The following is a 25,526-nucleotide window of genomic DNA, read 5'->3' as shown; positions in this document are numbered from 1 at the left end:
AGTCTGGGTTACCCATGAACTCAGTAAAAGATTCCAGAAGACACTGTAGCCCATTTGCTGTCTGTGCTATATGTACGGTGACATTTGGCTAAAGCAGGCACCAACCCACAACAGGTAGATCTTTGCAAACTTTGGTCAAATGTGTATCTAGCCCATTAATTAATATATAGAGAAAATAGGAACTGAGCTAAAATGCAGCCCAGTTGATTTAACTGGGTTAGTACATTCTCCATTGGAACCAAAGCAAATTCTAATGGTGGTATTTGTATGCATTCTCTTCAGCAGATCTAATAAAGCTGAGTCTACCCCCATAGAATCCAAATGGTCTATAATTTTGCATTGTTATCGTTCTAAAAAGTGCAGGGGAGGTCCATAACGCTTGATGTAAGGACCCTCCCCTTGCAGTAACATACTTCCCTACCAGGAGGGCCAAATTTAAGCTCTGCTCTTCTGTGCTTACTCCTGGACGGAAACCAAATTGCACAGGTGAAAGAATGTTTAGACGCTACCCATGTCTGTAATCGTGCAAGAAGGACCCGACCTAAGAGAAGATGGTATCCAGCAAGGAGATCGGTCTGTAGCAACCCAGATCGGCCTTATTGTCCATTTTAAAAATTGGGTAACAGACTTACTCGGGGGGGGGCAGAGATCTATATTGGCCTTAAAAACATTCCAAAGTTACTCCATCTGGACCTGGTGCTTTGTGGGGAAGACTTTATGGCAAGCACTACCTCCTTGTGAGCAACAGATTTGCTCAAAGCAGCTCCGCAGCTTTGTTCTACAGTATCACTCCCCGACTCATCCATGCCATGCCTCTCTAGTCCAGTTCCATACTCAAACAGTTTTGCACAATGCACTACCCAGGTCTCTGCTGGTATCCCACATTCGATTTTCGTTGGTCTCTAGACTGAGAATAAAGGGCAATTAACTATTTCCCAGAAGCGGCGCTGGTCCCTCAATTTTAATACTGATTCTAGATCATCCCTAGCCGATTTCTGAATATCCAATTTTCTTTCCGCCAAGGTTTCCTGGTATAACTTCCTTGCTCACTTAACTTGCACCTTATCCCTCGGAATAGGCTTAAGTGCTTTTTGCAAATTTCGATGTGCTGCCTAATATGCCTTGTCAAACGGGCTATGGCCTTGAATGCCCTCCTTACCCTTTTTTGCAAGTAATAATGTGGTTACTTTAACACAAATCAAAGAGAAACCGAACACGATTTGTTCTGGCTCAGCTTCTAGGGACAAGCAGGTAAAAAAATCCCTGCTCCTCGCCCTGTAACAAATTGCGCAGGAATTACTCCCCATTTACCCTTGTCCCATTTCAATCTTACCCCAAAATTGGGTCTAACATAAAAATACAGTCTGGAGCACGGACTGCACTCACACCAAACCCAGAAACAGAAGTCTGGTAGTACACATGTAGGGCCCTTCAGCCACCATGCCACCATACATAAGATCCACAATAACTGCGACAGCTTATTTTTCCCCCTATCAATTGTGCCCCAAGTGTCACATGTGGCTCAAACCTGTCAAGCAGGATCTGACAACAGTGTGTTGTCCCCTACCCTGCTTATTTCTGCTGAACTCACAAAAGTCATTTCTGCCTATTCAGGTCTGCCAACTGTTTGCACCTGGAAGGCATTTCACAACTATTCAAAGCTAATTCATTGACTATGAGAAATGGGACAACTAATGCAAATTAGCCTCTTGGAGCTTCAGGTAGGGATACTATAACTTTCTAAAGTTACTTTTCCTTAGTATTTATTGTAATATACACCTTGAGCATTAAATTTAGTTTTAATAAACTATTAAAAATAGTTTTGTTATTTTTCTAACTGATCCCATTAACAAGGTACAGTATCAGTACTTTGATTTGCACTCTGGTTTTCTATATGGGACAACTAGGCCTGCTAAGGCAAAAACAGGTGTAGGGCCTTGTCACTGTATGGTAAAGTTGAGTTTCTATGTGTCACACTTTTACATACCATGCACCCTGCCTTATGGGCTACGAGGCTTGCATGGGTTGACTTGATACTTAAAAGGGGTGTTTTTACCTCTCAAAAAGAGTTTCTTTTGACAGTTTGCCATGTATGTTTTGCACTGTTGCAATCAGGCTGCAGCAGTAGGATGAAGCCATGTAGCACAGCCAGTATAGTGTAAGGCACAGTAGAAGCTGCACTTCCCTACTGGCATTTAGATTCTAGATGCTTTGGAAAATGTTGTACCATATACTATGGACTTAAATACAAGATGAATATACCAAACAGGAGCATGCCAATTCAACCAAGTTTAAAAGGTGAGCACAGTCACCTTACTACTGGTTAGGAGGGGTAAACTGTAGGGGTGAGTGGAAGTGCTGAGATACATAAACATTCTGCAGGATTCACCTGCAGTCTGCCAATGTGCGGAAAATATGAAGCTTGCACTGCAAATTAGCACTTGTAGTGCAAGCAGTGCTGAAAAATGAGCGATGCCGTGCCACTCATTGTGCAAGATTGCACAGCCATTGGAGTTGATTTTGCTGGCACTTGAGTAGAAAATCTACTCTAGAAGCAGCTTTCTGACTGCTCGCGACCGCCCATGTTGGAAAAATCTTACTAGGATATGCCAAATTTTCGCTTGCGCTCACCAGCTCGCATTTTCTAGAGCCTTACAAGGAGAAGCATTCCACCATGTGGCAATTAAAGGATAGAAGTAACTAAGCAAGTGGTTGATGCCTCCAAATCGCATATCTGTAACAAAAAGCAACAAAGTCCAGGAGAAAACAACAAGGTCATGAGAAGGGTGCCGACCTGGTGAGAATACCCAACCACCAAGGGTATTAAGGTGCACAGACCCAGAAGGAACGCGAAATATCTCCTCTGTGTCGTGCTGTGTACACAAATGAAAACAAAAAGTACCAGGGCACTCCAAATGAACAAGTCTACAGTATGCAAAAGTCCAAAAAATATGTTTAATTCCTTATGTGGGAAGAGTGAACACATCAAATTTCAGAGATAGCCATGTTGGAAAAAATTAGCACATCAAAATTCAGAGACAGCCAATACGTGTTTCGTCCAACCGGACTTTTTCAAGGCTGTAACAAGGAAAAGATTAAATCTCTTTACAAACAAAGGGCTAATATATGTTAGACAATTCACACAAAACGCAATCTGTGTACAAGGACAAGAAAATTAGTTTTCGTGCGTGAAAATATGTGTTGTATTCCAAGATTTCAAAAACATAGAAAGCTACAGAAGATTTTAGAATAAAGATACTCTCATGCTAGGTATGAGATAGATAACCCCTGCGAGTTGCCCAAAGTGGTGCAAGACGAAGATAAGGAAAGTGCACTTGTAAATAAAAAAACAGAAAGTACACCAGGTGTTTAGTAGTTATGCAAGTAAGAGCACTAAGTGGGCCATTCTATGTTGGACGCCGTAGACAATAATAGGTTTCCCAAAAGGAACTAAGTGCAGTGAATACACAGACCATGCAGTGGCCAGACAATTCTCAGGAAAGCACCAAAGAAGAAACACCCAAAAGGGATAAGTATGTAGGCAGGATGCTAAGTTCGGGGCTAACAAAACAGTCATCCCAACATTTAGATGCACATAGAGACCCCAAGGGTGTACAACAAGTATGTTGTACAAATATAACAAAGAAATATAGCAAAAAATTGGGAACAATTCCCCCAAGCATACCAAATAACTGGATGAGATAATGAGTCCAAAAGATGTCTCTATTCAAAGGGAAATCGTAGGTCCTGTATGACGATCAAGCTGTATAAGCCAAAATATCCGAGGTGTTAGGAATTGTATGTAGCAGGGCCCTGATAAGCCCAAACACCTATGGAACAAAAAATAGATAAGGATACAAAACCCAAAACGAAGAACAACATGGGCGGAGACCCTCCACATGACAAGCACATGGAACCGCAACCTGTAAGGGAAAAACATCTAACCCAAAAAGAGAACTCTATATATACACCAATATGCGGAGTGAGAGTAGGTAAGATTTAAGTAAAACCCCGTTCTGCGATTTATAAAACAAGGAGTCAGGCCTCATGACACCGATATTACTGTTTAGAGCGGAGATCCACAGTAGTGGATCTACTATATCATGACTTATTATGCCTACAATTTCAGCCAGTGGGAGGGTCCAAAACGCTATGTAGCAACAGGGCTACATGTATAATGGTATGGTGATTTGAAGAAAAGATATACAGGAAAAACACAACAATAAACTGAATAAGTATCTAAAAACTAAGTCTATACCTAAAATCCCCCAAAAGTGAAACAACAAATTGCCGTTACTATAAACAATAATAGGCATAGTGCCCCTATAGACTTCACTATTGTGTGTTAAAATGGGCTCCCCAAGTAATACAATGCAGTCAGAAATGGAGAGCGCCATATAGGCAACCGCCGAACCCCATAACAGCCCTTACCTGTGCTCTCAAAAGTCCCGAGAGTCAGGACAAACAAGCAAACGGCGTGCGCGCGGTCTGAGTAAAATGACACAGTGCCGCGTTAACAGATAAGACGTGGGAGGCTGGAAATAAACATAAAAAGCGGACTTAATGAAAGTGGGGGAAGAAGAATAAAACGGAAACTGAGAAAAAAACCATGGGGGCCATCTTTGACGATCTATCTGGTGCTATTAGTTCAATACAGGGCATTATTAGTATAGGAGAAACGTGAAAAACTAAAGTATTAAAATTAAAGGAGGATGACGTGGACAGCTGAAACAACTTTGACCCATCAATAATTACAAAGCAGCTGTTGCCTTATACATCTTAATACGGAAATATAATGGTATTATAGTTATGCTGGAAAACTATTCTTAGCATTGGTATGGGGACGTAAACACAATGGAAGCCAGATATATAGATAAAAATAGAGATGAAGAGAGGAAACCACAACCAAGTTGGGTTACCGATGCTAAGAATAGTTTTCCTGCATAACTATAATACCATTATATTTTCATATTAAGATGTACAAGGCAACAGCTGCTTTGTAATTATTGATGGGTCAAAGTTGTTTCAGCTGTCCACGTCATCCTCCTTTAATTTTAATACTTTCGTTTTTTACGTTTCTCCTATACTAATAATGCCCTGTATTGAACTAATAGCACCAGATAGATCGTCAAAGATGGCCCCCATGTTTTTTTCTCAGTTTCCATTTTATTCTTCTTCCCCCACTTTCATTAAGTCCGCTTTTTATGTTTATTTCCAGCCTCCCACGTCATATCTGTTAACGCGGCGCGGCGCTGTGTCATTTTACTCAGACCGCACATGCGCTGTTTGCTTGTTTGTCCTGACTCTCGGGACTTTTGAGAGCACAGGTAAGGGCCGTTATGGGGTTCGGCGGTTGCCTATATGGCGCTCTCTATTTCTGACCGCATTGTATTACTTGGGGAGCCCATTTTTACACACAATGGTGAAGCCTATAGGGGCACTACAACTATTATTGTTTATAGGAACGGCAATTTGTTGTTTCACTTTTGGTAGATTTTTACATGGGGGATTTTAGGTATAGACTTATTTTTTAGATACTTATTCCGTTTATTGTTGTATTTTTCTTGTATATCTTTTCTTCAAATCACCATACCATTATACATGTAGCCCTGTTGCTACATAGCGTTTTGGACCCTCCCACTGGCTGAAATTGTAGGCATAATAAGTCATGATATAGTAGATCCACTACTGTGGATCTCCGCTCTAAACAGTAATATCGGTGTCATGAGGCCTGACTCCTTGTTTTATAAATCGCGGAATGGGGTTTTACTTAAATCTTACCTACTCTCACTCCGCATATTGGTATATATAGAGTTCTCTTTTTGGGTTAGATGTTTTTCCCTTGCAGGTTGCGGTTCCATGTGCTTGTCATGTGGAGCGTCTTCGCCCATGTTGTTCTTCGTTTTGGGTTTTGTATCCTTATCTATTTTTTGTTCCATAGGTGTTTGGGCTTATCAGGGCCCTGCTACATACAATTCATAACACCTCAGATATTTTGGCTTATACAGCTTGGTCGTCATACAGGACCTACGATTTCCCTTTGAATAGAGACATCTTTTGGACTCAGTAACTCATCCAGTTATTTGGTATGCTTGGGGGAAATTGTTCCCAATTTTTTGCTATATTTCTTTGTTATATTTGTACAACATACTTGTTGTACACCCTGGGGGTCTCTATGTGCATCTAAATGTTGGGATGACTGTTTGGTTAGCCCCGAACTTAGCATCCTGCCTACATACTTATCCCTTTTGGGTGTTTCTTCTTTGGTGCTTTCCTGACAATTGTCTGGCCACTGCATGGTCTGTGTATTCACTGCACTTAGTTCCTTTTGGGAAACCTATTATTGTCTACGGCGTCCAACATAGAATGGCCCACTTAGTGCTCTTACTTACATAACTACTAAACACCTGGTGTACTTTCTGTTTTTTTATTTACAAGTGCGCTTTCCTTATCTTCGTCTTGCTCCACTCTGAGCAACTCGCAGGGGTTATCTATCTCATACCTAGCATGAGAGTATCTTTATTCTAAAATCTTCTGTAGCTTTCTATGTTTTTGAAATCTTGGAATAAAACACATTTTCACGCACAAAAACTAATTTTCTTGTCCTTGTACACAGATTGCGTTTTGTGTGAATTGTCCAAGATATATTAGCCATTTGTTTGTAAAGATATTTCATCTTTTCCTTGTTACAGCCTTGCAAAAGTCCAGTTGGACGAAACACATGTTGGAGGTCTCTGAATTTTGATGTGCTCATTTTTTCCAACATGTTTATCTCTGAAATTTGATGTGTTCACTCTTCCCACATAAGGAATTAAAAATATTTTTGGGAATTTTGCATACTGTGGACTTGTTCATTTGGCAATTAAAGGAATTTGGCCAGAAGTATGTGCTAGTGAGTAACAGAGTGACCAAAATTCCACAGGCGGAATGAAACATTCCACCCACCCCTAGTAAGTTGCATAAAGTTCTAAATTCAGCAAAAGGCAAAAAACCTGGGGTAACCATACAGAAAAGGCAGATGTCTAAAAACGGAGTATAAAAGAAGTAAAAAAAAATTTTTTCATGTAAAAAGGGAAGCTATCATTAACTGGCCTCTTTCAGTGTTTTTGTAGCCAAATAAAGGTTATCCCATCGAAATAACATATACATTGTCACCGAGGGGACTGCTTCAATATTCAAAACAAATGGAAAACCCAGCTGACAACTCAGAGTAGCAATATTGTACAGTTGGCAATTGAATCACTCCCAACAGCACCAGCCACTAAGTTAAGCCAAAAAGAAACTGAACACCTACATACACCCAACCGGAGTTATGCCACACAGGCCACAATACAAATCTTCTAACACAAAATATTCCTGAAAAGGCAGGTTCACAGATGACAGTCTTCGCCAACATAATGCCTTAGATCACATTAATAAAAACTGATTTCAGATATGAAAAGTAAACACTCTTTAGTCCACTGTCACATCTCCCTGATACACTAGATACAGGAAAATGACAACAACAAAAAACCATCACACAAAACATCCCACAAATCCAACAGAACTCAGAATTACCACATAGCCAGCAACCCCACACACAAAAAATAACAACTGAGAAATAAAACAAACGTAAAAGGCCTCAAGCATAACGTCGCTTACACACTGAATCATAAACTTTGGCTCAATGCATAAGACACTGCGACTCAGCCATCTATCATGACCACTTGCACCCTACACCAAAGAGCTCAAAGTTCAAGATTCACATTGTGTGTCAATACTACACAGTTTTACGGGTGTAGCAAACACAAAGCCCAAAAAATATCTACTCATACACGGTCTGCAAGAAATCTGACCTACACAGCCCAGAGAGCACAGTGTTTCAAAATGATACTAACAGTAGGGGTATGCCAAAGAAATGCTGGTAACATTAGCCTTAATCTTGCATATACTGAATGTGCCCATCAGTGGCAAGTGTGGGGACTCTTTCTAGCAGGGCTGTTATCGTTAGGGGTTCACTGCAATGAAGGTCCGATTGGGTATAACATGCTGATGTTACTGATCCTCCTTCCAGCGGCACAAAGGGAGAGTCTTCCTTCAAGTGGATTTAGCCTTGTTGCCCCGTGCAATTATATAACAAACCACTATCCAACAGACCACAGACAGAACGATCCAATATTCTCCAGAACAGACTATTAATGGTCCATATACTTGACCTAGCCACAAACACAAGAGCACCTGCTGCTGAGAAAAGAATACACAACACTTCGCACCAGGCAATGGGCATAGCTTCTATCCTTTATGTGGCACAGACTAGTGGTAAAGACCCTCAGCCTCATCCTCTACACATCATATTCATACAGTCACATAAAAACACAGCCATGTAATCTGAAAAGAATACCATAACACAACTCACAGCACATCTCTACAGTTTGAATGAGACTGTGTGCCCTGCAATGCTTTGGACTAAGTTGTTAAGCTACCTGGTCTCTGAAGGCACCACAATGCCACACTAATGGCAGATTATATCTCATGCAAACACAACAACATATAAAATGAGAAATGTTTCTATTTAGAATTCACAATAAGTAAGCTGAAAACAAATATGTAGCTTGAACACAAATACAGCAAGGGGTCCGTACCATTCATGACAATTCTACAAATCTCTCGGTCTTCAACCATGGGCAGTAACAATGAAATTAGGAAGTTGCTGCGTTAGCCACACACTTTCAAATGTATTGCATTTGCAATATATTCCAAAATGTGATACATAATGTGTACGTTTCAACCAAAATAATTTTTAAAAAAAAAGAGTTTTGCAACTTGCTCAGAGGGACTCACACGTTACTTTAAAAACGCACCGTGTGTGGTCTGGAGCACTAGAAGACACTTTGCAAACATTAGCTGATCACCTTTAATTTGTTTATTTCGGTATTCTGTGTTAAAATGGTTCCAACATTCGCCCAAATATCGTTACCGTTCCGAGTAAATCCCCTGGGGACAGGATTGCGTCTGCAGCAGGAGAAAGATTCTGACATACTTCTAAATAACTTAAATTGGGGGGGTAAAAACTCCCTATTGTCAATAAAATGTTCTACCTCATTTTTAAGCAAATTCAGATTACATCAGTGACAGCTTTCTTTTTTGTAAACGTTTATAAGTTGAATCACGTTGGGATACCTTTTTAATATTTTTACCTTTCTATATCAAAGTATATTAAAAATACCAAAACGGCGAGCTACCAGTGCCAAAAGTGTTTGCCTGTTAATAACCCCCCCTCCCAATATTTGGTCCACAATTGCAATTTAACACGTGGCAGTAAGCTTAGATGCCTAGTCGACTAGATGTACTGGTATCTTTAAAATCTGGAAATCAGATGAACTAGTAACAGTACACTAAAATGGTGAAACGTGTTAAGCAAAAGCACAATTATTTCCCATGGGGGTCATGCAGACCGACCTGCGTTTGTCTTTATATGAAGTAATATTATTACCTTATATAACTAACCCTAGTGGGATCACAAATAGGCGTACAGTTTTGATAAGGGATTCAAACTGAAGGAAATGCATTTAAATTGGATTAGGGTACATAATAATCACAACCACGCAAACAAATATGAAAATCCCGGGTTTGCACCACTGAGCTCATTAGGTCGGGAAAAGGCAAGAGTCCAGAAATTCCACGTGACAAAGCCACGAGATTGTGGCTGTCAGATTTTCGTGTTGCAAGGACCACCTTATGCGCGTGTTCGTGTATGGCAAAACACGTTCGCTATTACATAAGGCCAACGCTTACAAGAAATGTACTTGGCTTTTCATCATTACTGAGAGTATAAAACAAAGACATAATCAACATAAAAAACCTCTATTAAATAAAAATATAAATGCAGCACATTAAGTGCCTTGTCCATTAATGTAGTTTCCAAGTTGTACTGCTTAGTCCCTACAAATCTCCATCATCCTCATGCTGCAGGAAGTTACCAGGATGCAGAGATCAATAACATCAAACAAAAGAGAAGCAATTATATCACAGGTCCTAAAACATGCAACACCCCAATGACCCTCCATTTAAATCATGTAAACCAACAGCAATCGGGAGTCCTATAGCAAAGAATTTAAAAAACCACACCATTGTTCACCACTTGCTGTCTACACTGCCGCAACCCCAAACGGCACCGCCGATATCGCGGATGCACGTTGTTGTTCATTACCTATACCTCTCCGGGTCTTTCCAGCAGTGACAAGGTATGCAGAGCCTGAACTGTCAACCTCAGCCTCCCTGCCATATCTCTTACCGATAGAGTCGCTTGGTGTGCAGTGCCTTGGCTTCGGGCTCACTCTCTGCCCCCTGACTCATTGCGGGGCTTCCCCCCTTCTTTGGGATCTCCTTTCACACGACGCTCAGACTCCACGGGCCAGCCAGACCACGGCAGCCGCCCTCCGCCGCCTCCAGCAACCGGACCTCCGCCATCACTATGCCGCCTTCGAAACCCCGCGAGAGTCCAGTGTTGCCTGGTCTGAAATGTAAAACAAGTGCAATTTTCCTTGAAGAGAAACCCGAAAACAAGCAGCTGTCCTACCAAATGTAGCCCAAATCGCAGCAGACGCGGCAGCAGCAGCTAGTAGGCTTCAACATGAGATTAAGACAGACAGATGGAACCAAAGATCCAAAGACAGCGTAAACCGGGGATATTATTAAGCGAAAGCCGAACGCTCGTCAGGCAGAGCCTGGCGATACTGTTTTCATAACTTTGTCAGTATAATTATTTTCATTTGGATTTAGTATGATATTAAATGCAATAAACGTGCATTAAATCATTGGCTTACCTTTGGCATGAAGAGTTTGGAGTAAATTATAAAAGTTTGCCATCTTTTTTGAGTTCGTCCATTCCCATATAAAAGTCCAGTCTCATACAAAAAATAATTCTCCTTTTCATTATGGCCGCCACCTTTGCAATACACGACTCCTTTATGCATTGTCGCATTTTTGTGTCGGAAGCTTGCGGTTGTAATAATGCGTAATGGCAGATGTTAGTAGCTTGACTCTGAAAGAAGTAAAAAAGGGACTGTCATTACTTTAAAACTACAGCAAGCGAACAGGTAAAGGATGCCTAATGTGCCTTTATAATTGTCAGGCGACAATAATAAAAGACGTAGACAACACGGAGTGCAACTTCCAAGTTAGACGACTACTGCTACGTTCATAAGCATCCACTGCACGTGCATAAAAAAAGCAATAGTAGAAAAAACCAACATTGGCATCAATAGCAAAACAATAGGCATCAAGAATGGTAAACTGGCACCCATAGCGATTTGGCAGTATGTGGCAACTATCCAATATATGCTTTGTTGGTGCTGCTTGCAAAGCACTATCAAAATAATAGAGAACTCAAGGAATGCACAATTCAAGCTGTCCCAGCACTGCAAAAATAAAAAAAGCCTACTGTCAATGGATCCGGTTTCCAACTATAGAATATTTGGAAAGACACATGTAATGCCAAAATGTCAGTTTTGCATGGCCACTGCGTCTCTCTTATCCTGAAAAATAAAGGTGATTTCAGTTTCCTCTCTTTGGAGTCAGCCAGTGAAACTTCTTGAGGTGCAGTGTGATGTGGGTGTGGCCTGGGTGGTCAAGTATGAGACTTACATCAGTTTTATGGGTGGTCTGGAATTGTGTCTAGGGGTTGTTTGGAGATTCCAGCGTAGAGTCTAGGATGATCCCCAAATTGCTTGTGTGGTCTGTGGGTGTTGGGCAGCTCTGACGGCCTCCAAGTGGAGTCCCATGGGGAAGTCTTGTTGCCGAAGAACAGTACTTTTGTTTTCTTGGGGTTGAGCTGCAGGCCGATGATTTGAATTCTTTCTGCTACCATGGTCACTCTGTTGCTGAAGTTGGTTCTATTGATGGTTGTCTTGCTCGTCAGGGAGAGAATGAGTTGGGTGTCATAAGCGTAGGAGATGATGGTGATGTCTTGTAATAGTCGGTGTCATGTATATGTAGTCCAGGATGATTCAAATGTCATGGGTGACCACAATGAGTCCTGTTTTGATGCTGTGGTTCTTTCTGAATCTTGATTGAGTGCTGTCTAGAAGATGGTGAAGTTCGACCTTGGTTGTGAGTTGCTTGTTGATGGCATTCTCAATTGCTTTGGCTGGATAGGGGAGCAGGCAGCTGGGTCAGAAGTTGATCAGTTAATTCAGGTCAGCTGTGGGCTTCTTGAGGAAAGCATTGATTTTTTCAAGTTTCCATTCATCCGGGAAAGTGGTGGATGTGATGTAGTTGTTGTTGATGTGAGTCAGGTTGGTGCTGACTGGTGATGTTCCCAGGTTGTAGATGTAGTGGGGACATGGGTCCATTGGGCCACAGAGTGGATCGCATGATTGCCACTGTGTGGTTTCTGGTGATAGTTGTCCATCTGGTCAGGTGTCCATCTTAGTTGGTGGTGGGTAGGTTGGCAACGAATTCTATAGGGTTGGATCGGTGTGCGCTGTAGATGTTTGCGATTTTGCTATGGAAGAAGTTAGATAGTGACTGCGATATTGTTGACAGTGGCTGAGGGCGAGGTGAACTCCTTAATGATCAAGATGATCTACTTGTAGGCGTTGGAGCTTCCTTCAATGCTGTCCACTAGTGCTTTTTTCTTGGTCTCTCTTATTTACTGGTGAATAGCGTCTGAGTGCAGTCTCGTAGGTTTTTCTGCCAGTGGTGTTGTGTCCGGTTCTCCATTTTTTCTAGCTGTGTTCTGTTGAATTTGGTGTCTCTGAGGTCTTCTGTGTACCAGATGGCCTGCTTATTTGATCTACAATGCCTGTTGGGTCGCCATCCTACACAGGGACACCATCAAAGTCACCACCAGCTCCCAAGACACTATCGACAACACAGAACACATGCACTTCCTGATCCACATTAAGAACAACTCCACCCTCAGAGGTACTTTAATCTACAGACCACCAGAACCACGCCCCGCCTTCTGCGACACCATCGCCGACACCATCAGCTCGCACGCCCTCACCTCCACAGACTACATCCTCCTCGGTGATTTCAAATTTCACTTGGAAAACCTACAAGACTACAACTCTACCTCCCTCATAGCCAACCTCACCAACCTTAGACTCAAACAACTGGTCACCGCACCCACCCACTCAGCAGGACACACGCTCAAAGCAATTTTCACATCAAGCCAACACATAGACTTCACCCACACCTCCGAACTCCTCTGGACTGACCACCACTGCGTCCACTTCTCCTTCACCAAACCCCCCACACACCACACCCTACCGCATGTGGGACAAAATCCCCACAGAACGACTAAACTCCCAACTGGCTCACAACCCCCCCCACGCCAACGACCCCAACACAGGAGCACACAACCTCTCCAAATGGATCACCACCTGCACAGACACACTAGCCCCCTCAGAAAACACATCGCCACCCGCAACATCAAGAATGCCCCATGGTTCACCCCGAACTCCAAGACTCCAAGTGCAAATGCCGCCAAGCGGAGAAAATATGGCGACTAGAACCCTCCACACCCAACTTCTCCACCCTCAAAACCACCATTCGCACCCATCACCAACTCATACACACCGCCAAAAGAGATCACTATAAGACACGACTTGACAACAACTCTCAAAACAGCAAAGAACTCTTCACCATCATTAATGAACTTGCCAAACCCAAAGCCAGCAACATAGACCCCTCACACACACAGCCCCTATGTGACGCCCTCTCCCACCACTTCCACCACAAAATCCTGGACATCCACAACAGCTTCATACCACACACACACCCACCACACACACCCCTCACTCACTCACCCAACCCAACCCCCACTCAGGACCCCCCACCACACTCACCACCTGGACCCCCACCACTCACGAAGAAACTGAAAAAAACATGAACTCCATCCACTCCTGATCCCCCTCCGACCCCTGCCCACATCGCATATACAACAAAGCCAGCCCAACCATCGCCCCCATACTCCGTGACATAATCAATTCCTCTTTCGACTCCGCCACCTACCCAGACCCCTGGAAGCACACGGAAATCACCGCTCTCCTAAAAAAAAACAAAGCCGACCCGAGATCCTCTCCAACTATCAGCCCATCTCCCTCCTCCCCTTCCCCGCCAAGGTTGCAGAGAAACTAGTCAACACCCACCTATCCCACTTCCTCGAAGCAAACAACACTCTTGACCCCTCACAATCCGGGTCACGCAAGAACCCCAGCACGGAAACCGCTCTCATCGCATGCACTGACGACATCAGGACCAAAGTCGACAAGGGCGAGACCATCGCACTCATCCTCCTAGACCTCTCCGCAGCCTTTGACACCGTCAGCCACCAAACACTCAACACACGCCTCCACAACATAGGAATTCGCCACAAAGCCTTAGACTGGCTCACCTCCTTCCTCACCGACCGGACCCAGAGAGCCCGCCTCCCACCTTTCCACTCCTCCACTTCCAAGATCATCTGCGGAGTCCCCCAAGGGTCCTCCCTCAGCCCCACACTCTTCAACATCTACATGATCCCCCTAGCCAACATCCTACGAGCACACAGAATCACTATCCTCTCCTACGCAGACGACACCCAACTCATCCTCTCCCTCACCCGCAACCCCACCACCGCCAAAACCAACCTACACGCTGCTCTCCTCGACACCTCCAACTGGATGACTACTAACCACCTCAAGCTTAACTCCAACAAAACTGAGATCATCATCTTCGGCCCCAACAAAACCACATGGGATGACTCCTGGTGGCCCACCGCCCTACGCCCCGCACCCACCCCCGCAAACCACGCACGCAACCTCGTCATCATCCTAGACTCCTCCCTCTCCATGACACAGCAAATCAATGCCCTAACCTCCTCCTGCTTCCACACACTCCGCACTCTAAAAAAATCCATCAAATGGATTCCCCCAGATACCAGGAAGACAGTCACCCATGCACTCATCAGCAGCAGACTAGACTACGGTAACGCCCTCTACGCCGGCACCACACTCAAACTCAATTGCAAACTCCAGAGAATCCAGAACACAGCCACACGCCTCGTCCTTGGCCTCCCCGCCACGAACGAATCTCACCACACCTCATATCCCTTCACTGGCTCCCCATAGACAAGAGAATCACATTCAAGATCCTCATCCACGCTCACAAATCCCTCCACAACACCGGCCCAACCTACCTCAACAAAAGAGTGAACTTCCACACTCCCACACGCTGCTCTCCTCGACACCGCCAACTGGATGACTACTAACCACCTCAAGCTTAACTCCAACAAAACCGAGATCATCATCTTCGGCCCCAACAAAACCACATTGGATGACTCCTGGTGGCCCACCGCCCTAGGCCCCGCACCCACCCCCGCAAACCACGCACGCAACCTCGTCATCATCCTAGACTCCTCCCTCTCCATGACACAGCAAATCAATGCCCTAACCTCCTCCTGCTTCCACACACTCCGCACTCTAAAAAAATCCATCAAATGGATTCCCCCAGAGACCAGGAAGACAGTCACCCATGCCCTCATCAGCAGCAGACTAGACTACGGTAACGCCCTCTACGCCGGCACCACACTCAAACTCAATCGCAAACTCCAGAGAATCCAGAACACAGCCACACGCCTCGTCCTTGGCCTCCCCCGCCACGAACGAATCTCACCACACCTCAAATCCCTTCACTGGCTCCCCATAGACAAGAAAATCACATTCAAGATCCTCATCCACGCTCACAAATCCCTCCACAACACCGGCCCAACCTACCTCAACGAAAGAGTGAACTTCCACACTCCCACACGCAACCTCCGATCAGCCGACCTCACCCTATCCACAGTCCCCCGCATCCAACGCACCACCACAGGAGGCAGGTCCTTCTCCTACCTCGCCCCCAAAACCTGGAACTCCCTCTCCACCAACCTTCGCAAAACCAAAGACCTCCTGCTCTTCAGAAAGAGCCTCAAGACATGGCTGTTCGAACAGTGACCCTCCCTGCCCCCCCACCTTTTTGACCCCCAGCGCCTTGAGACCCTCACGGGTGAGTAGCGAGCTCTATAAATGTTTTTGATTGATTGATTGATTGGGTTTGATAGATGCATGGGAGTCCACACAGTTTTTGATCCAGTTGTTGAAGCTATTGATGACCTTGTCGAGGTTGTCTGTGGGACTAAGTTTGTCCATACTGAGGGCGCTGAGGCAGTCTGCTTCTGTGATTTTGCCCAGCTGTGGCTTGGAATGCTGAACCTGGCAGGGGTGTTGACTTGAGATGTGTTGATTTGGAAGTGGATGATGGAGTGGTTGGTCCATGTGAGCAGCCAATGTAATGCCAGTGCGATGCATGGGACACAATCCTGATCCCTGTGTGTGACGGTAATGTGTATGCCATATGTGGTGTTGGTGCTGTAATTGACCCAGTGCATCTTTCTCTCTGCCCCCCATTTTTTCTTCTGTCATCCTGTCCATGTGTGCATTAGCATCATTTGGCAGAGGAGCAGGGGCACCGGTGACAGAGGGAGCTGCATCCCACAGGACCCAGAAGGCACCGACGCTGAGGGGACCAATGGGACAGAGGGCGAGGGGAACACCACGGCAGAGATAGGAGGTGACAACACTGACTCTGATACCTCCTCTGATGGAAGCTCCCTGGTGGTGGTGGACACCTCTGGGACCACCCCAGCTACAGGTACAGCCACCACCCCTGTACCAGCACCTCCCTCCCAGTAGCCCCTCACCGAATTGCCCGTGCCCGCTCACCCAGGAGGGTGGGCATCTCCTTCGCCCCAGGCACCTCAGGCCCTGCCCCACTGAGCCCTGCTGCCCTGAGTGAGGAGGCTATTGACCTCCTGAGAACCATCCCTGTCGGGCAGTCAATCATTGTGAATGCCATCCAGGGTCTGGCATCCCAGATGCAGTAATGCAATGCATTCCTGGAGGGCATTCACTGTGAATTGGCAGCCCAACAGAGATCGTTCCAGGCTCTGGCCACCTCTCTGATGGCAGCCATTGTCCCTGTTCCTATCATCCCCCCTCCAACCACCACTTCCCAGTCCCAATCTCCTCAACCCCAACCCATCCCATGCACACATGGAGACAAGCATGCACACAAGACATCACACAAGAGTGGCACAGACAAACACAGGCAGCACACTTCAGGCCACAAGCACTCACACAAACAATAGACAGTTGCACACACAACAACATCCACTGCCTCCACTGTCTCCCCCCTCCTCCTCCTCCTTCCTTACTGTCACATCCGCACTCACACCTGCATGCACTGCATCAACAGCTGCCACCACCATCACCACACCAAGCAGCACACACACCTCACTTGCAGACGCCTCCACAACATCCATTCACCCATCCCCTGTGTCCTCACTCATCCTGTCTGCCCCCACCTCCTAAGAGACACAAACACACGCACACAAACACCCAACAGCCATCCACCTCACATCAGCACACTGTCCATGCACCTGCACCAAAGTCCAGCAGACATACACCTCCAACAACCACTCCCTCAACCTCCACTCCCATCCCTCCTCCCTCATCCCGCCCCACCGTCCCTAAGAAGCTTTTCCTTGTCCAACTTGACCTCTTACCTCCCCCTCTGCCCCCGTCCTGCCCGTAAGAGCAGGGTCCCAACGACCCAGCCCAGCACCTCAGCCAAACAGTCCACGGGGACAGTGGAGGCACCTCCTAGTTGTGGATGCAAGAGAGGGAAGGATCCCACTCCACCACCCAAGAGAGGGAAGGAATCCAACTCCACCACCCTGGAAAGGGAAGGATCCCACTACACCAGCAAGGAAAGGGAAGGATCCCACTCCATCAGCCAGGAAAAGGAAGGATCCCACTACACCAACTAAGAGGGGCAAGAGGCCCACCCAACAGCAGTGGTCAAGGTACCCTCACCTGAGGCTCGGATACAGCAGCCCTCACCTCAGGCTGGGACACAGCAGCCCTCACCTCAAGCTGGGACACATTAGCCCTCACTTCCAGCAGAGTGCATGTAGGCCACCCGCAGAGACTGTTGTACAAGGAGCCCCCTCCAAAACCAGTGGGCAAGTCCCCCACCTCAGATACTGTGACCTTGCACTCCCCAGCTAATTATAATGGGCATGGCGCCCCCTCCAGAACCAGTGGGCAATTCCCCACAACTTAGAGACTGTGACTTTGCACTCCCCAGCATAGGGAAATGGGCATGGAGCCCCCTCCAGAACCAGTGGGCAAGTCCCCCAACTCAGAGACTGTGACCTTGCACTCCCCAGCTAATTGTAATGGGCATGGTGCCCCCTTCATAACCAGTTGGCAAGTCTCCCACCTCAGGGACTGTGACCTTGCACTCCCCAGCATAGGAAAATGGGCATGGAGCCTCCTCCAGAACCAGTGGGCAAGTCCCCCACCTCAGAGACTATGACCTTGCACTCCCCAGCTAATTGTAATGGGTATGTTGCCCCCTTCAGAACCAGTTGGCAAGTCCCCCACTTCAGAGACTGTGACCTTGCACTCCCCAGCATAGGAAAATGGGAATGGAGCCCCTCCTGAACCACTGGACAAGCCCCCACCTTAGAGACTGTGACCTTTAGAGACTGTGACCTTGCACTCCACAGCATAGGAAAACGGGCATGGAGCCCCCTCCAGAACCAGTGGGCAAGTCCCCCAACTCAGCTGAGGTTCCCCCCCACCTGCTTCCCCCTGAGGTGCCTGGTCATTCCCACCATGAGGCCCCTGCACAGTGTAGTGCAGATTACGTCAGGGAAAGAGTTGGGGCTTGGACTGTGCCTTGTGGTCATGTCAGCCTTTTTGTACTTTTGACTGGCCATTGGCCATTTATGCACAGTGACTCATGTGTCTTTTGTCACATGGACAATATAGTGGCTGTTTTCATCCAATTACACTTTTTGTTCTGGAATGCTGTAGTCCTTGCATTATGATGGAGTGGGTCTGTGACCCGTTTTTTTGTCTGCAGCCGGTTGTGTGTATGGTGTGTGTGTGAATGGTGTGTGTTGTGCGTATGTGTGTCACTCTCCTTTTCTTCCCTCCCGTGCTAGGCGGCTGTACTCACCGTTGTTGTCTCCGTCGGCGTTGGTGTTCCAGGTGGAGCATGGCATAGAACAGCACTGGGAATCCTCGAAGTTCCGGTTCCATGGCAGCATTGTTCTTTTCTGTGTCTCCGAGGGTGAGTCTTTGGTCTCCTGTGTTCTGTTTCCGCCAGGTTTTTGATGGCGTTGGTACAGCCCTGGAAATCCTGGTGGCGTGCTATGTCATAATATGGTGGGCAGTACCTTGTCTTCCGCCTGGCTGTTGATGGCTACCGCCGTGATCAGTGGCGTTCACACCCTGGCGCTTGGTGTGGTACTGTGGCTGTCTATGGGAGTTATCACCGCCATGGTTATAATTCGGCAGTAATTAGCGCCAGACTGTTGGCGGTATTACCACCACTTTATCACTCACCAACAATGTCATAATGACCACCAAAATCACCTTGAATCTCCCCGTGAGCTGGGTAGGGATGAAGAATGCACGCTGAGGAGGAGATACAAAGTGGTATAAGCATGTGTTGGCAACCAAGAAGGGAGACAATTGCTGACAAGTGTAACCACATCTAAGGCCTGTGTTTAAAGGAGACTGCAGTGAAAATATCACAAAAAAGTTCCTAAGATTTATCTATGTGCTGATCATATTGACGATCATTTGAAGCATTAAAAAAAAGATTGATTTTTGGACGATGCAATATTTTATTTCATTTTTTTACTAGATGCACTTGGAAATCCATCCATCATATCTGAGTTACATACATAAAAGTGAAGACATCAATTAAAGAGCTGTGTTAAAAACAGTATTTATGGCAACCTATTACAATAAACAACTGAAATTATATTACGTGGCATTGCCTAATAACACATTTAACCTTTGCTTCTTCAGTCAGAATACTACAAATTTAAAAGGAGAAAAAAGACTTTCACCTTCCCTGGTGTGATCATTTCATTTTTAAGGACAACTATTTTAGAAAAATCCCAACGCACAACCTAATGAATAATGAGCGAAGCCAGAGGCTTAATTTAATAAAGTAATTCTTTTTCATATCAGGTATTTTATGTTTACAACTGAGAGTAACTTTTCTGGTTCAGTCCAATTGCACAGGGAGTTATGTATATGGAACAGACATTGAAGTTTTTCAGAGTTAGCACACCTTATAACATCCCGAAAGCCTTCTTTGAGCACTGTCACCAAAATATTTAGCCTTTGGTTAGTCCAAACAACAAGAGCATCAATGATGTGCTATGATCCACTCTAGTAATATTCAGTTTGGTCCTTATTCGTGTTACAGGAGCTGACTTAGAAACACTTGCAATCTATGTTCTAAAGTTAATTCGGGAAATAGCCAGTACATTTTGGTTTTCCATTTCCCAAATGTAATCAATAAATGTTTATCATTTTTCGGCCAACCAGTCCCAGCAATAATTAGATCTAAGTCCAATGAAATGTTCCTTTTTAATTGCTTTTCTGTTTGTGTGGTAATGGGGTGTTTGTGTTTGCCCTTTTGTCACAGTGTGCACATCAGCTTGTTGAGGTAAGCTACCTGAGAGAGATATCATCTCTAAGTAAATATTGAGAGGAACAGGCCATCAAAAATTTGTTTTATAATAATGGTGTTTAATTGTATATTTTGACCCATATATTTGAACTATATTAAATAAAAAAAACACACAAAGTACAGACAGTTCTAGGTGAGAGGTCATGAACTCATCAAAAGTCTTCAATGTTTGCTCAGAAGCATTATGCCTCAGTGTCAGAAAGGTATTTATTTACTTATAAAGACCCACATATGTGCAAGATGCACTACAGAACATATTTGTGGGACCATAGCAGAAGTCAACTCTATCTAAAGAATCGTCACAGAAATGCACGTGCTCAGCTCAGGCACCAGAAGAAACATCACCTATTGTACTTACCGTGATTGGAGATACAATAGCCATGATATAGACTAAGCCAGGAATGCCCACTTCAATACAGGTGGTTTGCAAATAAGTCACAATTGCCATGTCACACATTGTGTCAAACTGAATCACTTTGTGTCTCCTCCGCAAATCAAGCAATGTGCCTACAGAACACACTACCAGTTATTTTGCTTGTCCATCCATTTCTGTGCAAGAAAACTCCTGTCCAAAGCGATACCAAAAATGCTGGTCGTTCATTAACCGTCACGGTGCTTGAATCACAGGTGTCACTGAGATGTGCTGACGTATTAGTTGCTGTTCAATAGAATATCTGCCTGCTGCATGTGGTACAAAGCCTGACCTTGTCGCGTGCTCCTCACATCTGTCTCCCTTTCGTTCTGTCTCTTTCCCTCTGCACTCTGAAATCTTTAGCATGTCTCTCTGCACTGCCCCTCTAGCTTTAGTTACCCTATCATTCTGATTTTCAATATTTCTTACTTAATACAACACTGTTTGCATTTTGTCACCCTCTTTCCCTGCTACAATCTCTTATGCTGTTTCTGACACTTTAACCCAGTTTATAACAGTTACATTTTGCATCACCCTCTAGCAATCTGTTTCTCAATAACATATTAAATCTTTCTTTTGCTCACTATTTCTGCTGTTGCAATGCTGAATTCCTGACATGCTCACTATCTCATTGAATGAGTCCCACTAGGTTTGTCAATTTTTAATCTTTTACGTATTCACTTACATGTTTGTTCTCTTTCACATTCACACTCTTACACGTTTATCTCTTACGTTAAAGTTATCATTAATAATCATGCAAGTATATCAGGAAATTTCACTATAAAGAAGCAAAGGATTATATCATTGCATTAGTTGTAGCTTTACACTGCATGTTCTGAATATATTTTGCTATTTCCACTGCCATAATCACACATTGAAGAGGGTATTATCTACGTACACGCTTCTTCAAAGAAGTGAAATATAGGCGGTCACCGCGGGAGCACCGCCAACAGGCTGGCGGTGCTCCCAAGGGCCGCGGTCAGAAACGTAAAAACCGGCGGTGTACCGCCGTTTTTCCGCTGCCCTGGGGAATCCTCTATGGCTGCGCCGCCATGGGGATTCCGACCCCCATACCGCCATCCTGTTCCTGGCGGCTTTGGCCGCCAGGAACAGGATGGCGGTATGGGGTGTCGTGGGGCCCCTGGGGGCCGCTGCAGTGCCCATGCCAATTGCATGGGCACTGCAGGGGCCCCCATAAGAGGGCCCCACCATGATTTTCAGTGTCTGCCATGCAGACACTGAAAATCGCGACGGGTGCAACTGCACCCGTCGCACCCCTTCCACTCCGCCGGCTCCATTCGGAGCCGGCATCCTTGTGGAAGGGTGTTTCCCGCTGGGCTGGCGGGCGGCCTTCTGGCGGCCGCCCGCCAGCCCAGCGGGAAACCCAGAATACCCGCGGCGGTCTTGTGACCGCGCAGCTGTATTCTGGCGGCTCCCGCCGGCCCTGCGGATACCGCGGCCGGCGGGAGTCAGAATGACCCCCATAGTTTTCAGACAGCAAAAGCCAGTTGTGTGAAAAAATAATTGCAAAGGAAACAATGCAATTCATGGCGATGATTCCTTTGCAAAAGCCAAACATAGTGCTGTTCAGTAAGTTAGAAGATTATTTTTATATAAGCAGTTTGCAGTGCCATATAAATCGCAATTGGGCATGGAGAGGAGAATGAACCCCGAGAGAGTGCTGCATGCTGCATATTTGTGCTTAAAGCGGATGTATCCCAAGAAGTCTCTAATGTGTTTCCTACAGTAACAACATTTGCTTTCACAATAGCCAGTCCCTGTGCTATGAGGCTGATTGAGAGGATGAAATACTTTGGGAGGACAGTCGGTGGAATGGCTCATGGCTGTGACAGGAAGGTTTGGAGTGTGAGGTTTAAAGTTGGTGGATGGGTACTCTGTCGCAAAAGTAACGGATATGATATAATGCACTCATAATATGGTAGGCACTTTATGAGGGGTCACAGATGTGCCCACCTCTAAGTGATGCCCATAGTTCTGCTGAGTGGTGAAAAATGTGCACCCTAGCCTCTAATAATACTAGGAGGCTGGGCTTCACTAAAAGTACGAGCGGTGACAAAAGCAAAAAATATTGATTTTATTTGCTGTGGTCTAGATGACGTTGCTGCTCGTTTCCAGTTTATTTTTGATTTGTCAGGTTTGCTGCATAGCACTTAAATAATTATACTGGTTTTCCATACTTGCTGTCGGTATGGTGTTATTCATACATAGCAAGTGTGGCAGTCTAATACAATTCAAGGTTGGTACATCTGGGATGTTGTATAGAAGCATGGAAGGCAAGTCTTAAATAAACACATTGAATAAGGCAGAACTATTAGGTATACTTCACTCACATATTCATTAATACCAAAATCGAACATAACTCTGTTAATAGTAACATTACTCTGTTACTATTATGATATTGCTTACATGAGACCTTTAGAAGCCCACACATTTTGTTACCTGGTTTAGAAGCAGCATTTCGACATTATCGAAGGCTGCTCCTAATGGCAAAAATTAATTGTTTAGCAAGCCATAATTCATAATTAAAAGATGAGTCTAAAGCCCTGCTTAATTCTATCTAGGCCTCTCCTAAAATCCTTTTGAAACTCTGGAAGTAGAATTGCCTCATAATACAAGACTTTCTCAAAGTGGTTTTCTAATGTTTCATCTGTATGGCAATAGTAATTGTTTCTTTAAAAGAAGCAGGGAGCTCCACCAGTATTCAGAAAATACTTAAATAAATATATACTATTTGGGATGCCCTGAGCAAAATACCAAAACATTAATAAACAATTACCAGTACTAATTCTGGTCCCTTAAGTTTTTTCCTCTTTTTATGTCACAGGGCTGTTGAGACTTCAGCAATAGAGAAAGGGCTCTATTGAGCCTTACAACTAGCAATATCATACTCTGAGGTAGGCTGGCCTAAGGCTGGCCTAAGGGGTCCAATATCTCAGTCCCAATACAAGGTGGAAAATGGTTGAGACAGTTATCAGGTGATAAATGGTATTAAGAAATACATTGTGATCCCTTAGATCCTTTTCAAATAAGAATAAGACAATTTAGCATCCCTATCTTGGAAGGCTTATCTTAATGAGTTTCGACCCTCTTCAATAATGTAAACTCATTTGCTCCAGGGTTAAGGGCTCACACTGACCTCTCTTAATAGACAGAGTCTGCCCTCTCATGGACATATGCTCCCTGGTTGCCTTGGTACATTCAGTATTAGCTAACCAGCATTGTTTCTTAATCCACCCTTGACTTACTGGATGGATCCTGCACCTGAAAGGATACAATGCTTCAATACCTGACTATTCTAAAAGGATTTCAAATTATTCAGTAAAAGACAATGAGGGGCCATCAGTGTGGAGGTACAGACACTCAAAAATAGTGAGAATGTTCCTGATTCTCTCAGGGTTCAGGAAGACAACCCTAGCATTATCTTCTTTTAACCTAGTTACATTTTTTCTATACCTGGAGGCCCTTTATACTGGTGGACAAATTCAATATTATAATTCTTCACGAAGAGCATACCAACTGATTCATCAATTTCTATTTTCCCTTTCCAAGATGACCAAATCCTGCACTGTGGGCCAGATGCCTTGCTCGGTCAGTACATAGCCTAGGCGTGAATGTATCATACCTCTTGGAATAGTAATTTTTGCATTGAAAACGGAATGAAATCTGTTATTTAGAGATTTTAGTCCATAAATCAATGTTAGTGTGATTAGCTGTTTATTAGATTTTGTGGCACTGGCTTTATTAGAACTGGGCTAGGAATGGCAAGTTCTAAATCGCTGTCACCTAGCTCTGAGGAGACAGGCAAACATCCTTTAAAGGAGAAATAAATCACCCAGTGGTTCCTTTGCCCACCTAATAATTATGCATAAGAGCACTTATGGGGGATTACAAATCAGATAATCTCCGGGATTCTTTTTTTTTTTAACATTCGATTTTATATATCTATAGATCTATATCTATACCTCTATCTATCTATCTATCTATCTATCTATCTATCTATCTATCTATCTATCTATCTATCTATCTATCTATATATATATATTGACTGAGAGAACCAAAAGTTACAGGGACGTTATAGTTAGGTTGACGATTTACTCACATAAAACCATAGAAATTCAGCAGTTATACTTATAATTTGTGGCGCTGAGTTACTTAACAGCACAAGTTATAGTTTCTTCAGACTCAGTGAGTGTTTTATAAGACAGCGTAACGTAGAGATGAATCATCATTACACACTTTCCACTTCAGGATGATCTATTATTTGAGGATCAATCAATTTAGTGGGCATTGTGGTCTATTCAGTCAGATCCACTGTCAAACAACCATCCTTCCTCATACACCTCAGGTGCTGTTTGTCTCCCACTGCCTATTCAAGCAAATCTTTTTTCCACAGCACGTCAGTGGGCCAAGCGGAGGCCCAAATGAATTGCTATCAGGGATCTTTACACTGGCAACTATGGCAGAATTAGATGGGGCCCACAAGGTGAATTAACAGAAAAATTCCTTACTGCCCGAGGTGTAAGACAAG

At 44.6% G+C, this 25,526-nt stretch overlaps 1 protein-coding gene across 1 annotated transcript in view; it reads right to left on the bottom strand.

Moving 5' to 3' along the window:
- Positions 1 to 10,502, bottom strand: part of SMG5 (SMG5 nonsense mediated mRNA decay factor) — a 344,692-nt gene extending 334,190 nt beyond the window's left edge. Inside the window, exon 1 of the mRNA XM_069218000.1 lies at positions 10,274 to 10,502. Within this exon, the coding sequence (XP_069074101.1) occupies positions 10,274 to 10,335 (62 nt within the window). The 5' untranslated portion in view covers positions 10,336 to 10,502. The remainder of the gene's footprint in view (positions 1 to 10,273) is intronic.
- Positions 10,503 to 25,526: the final 15,024 nt, after the last annotated feature.

This window comes from Pleurodeles waltl, chromosome 12 (genome assembly GCF_031143425.1).
Source record: "Pleurodeles waltl isolate 20211129_DDA chromosome 12, aPleWal1.hap1.20221129, whole genome shotgun sequence".
Classification (NCBI taxonomy): Eukaryota; Metazoa; Chordata; class Amphibia; order Caudata; family Salamandridae; genus Pleurodeles; species Pleurodeles waltl.
The sequence above is the reverse complement of the archived record's forward strand: the minus strand, read 5'-3'. Positions and strand labels throughout refer to the sequence as shown.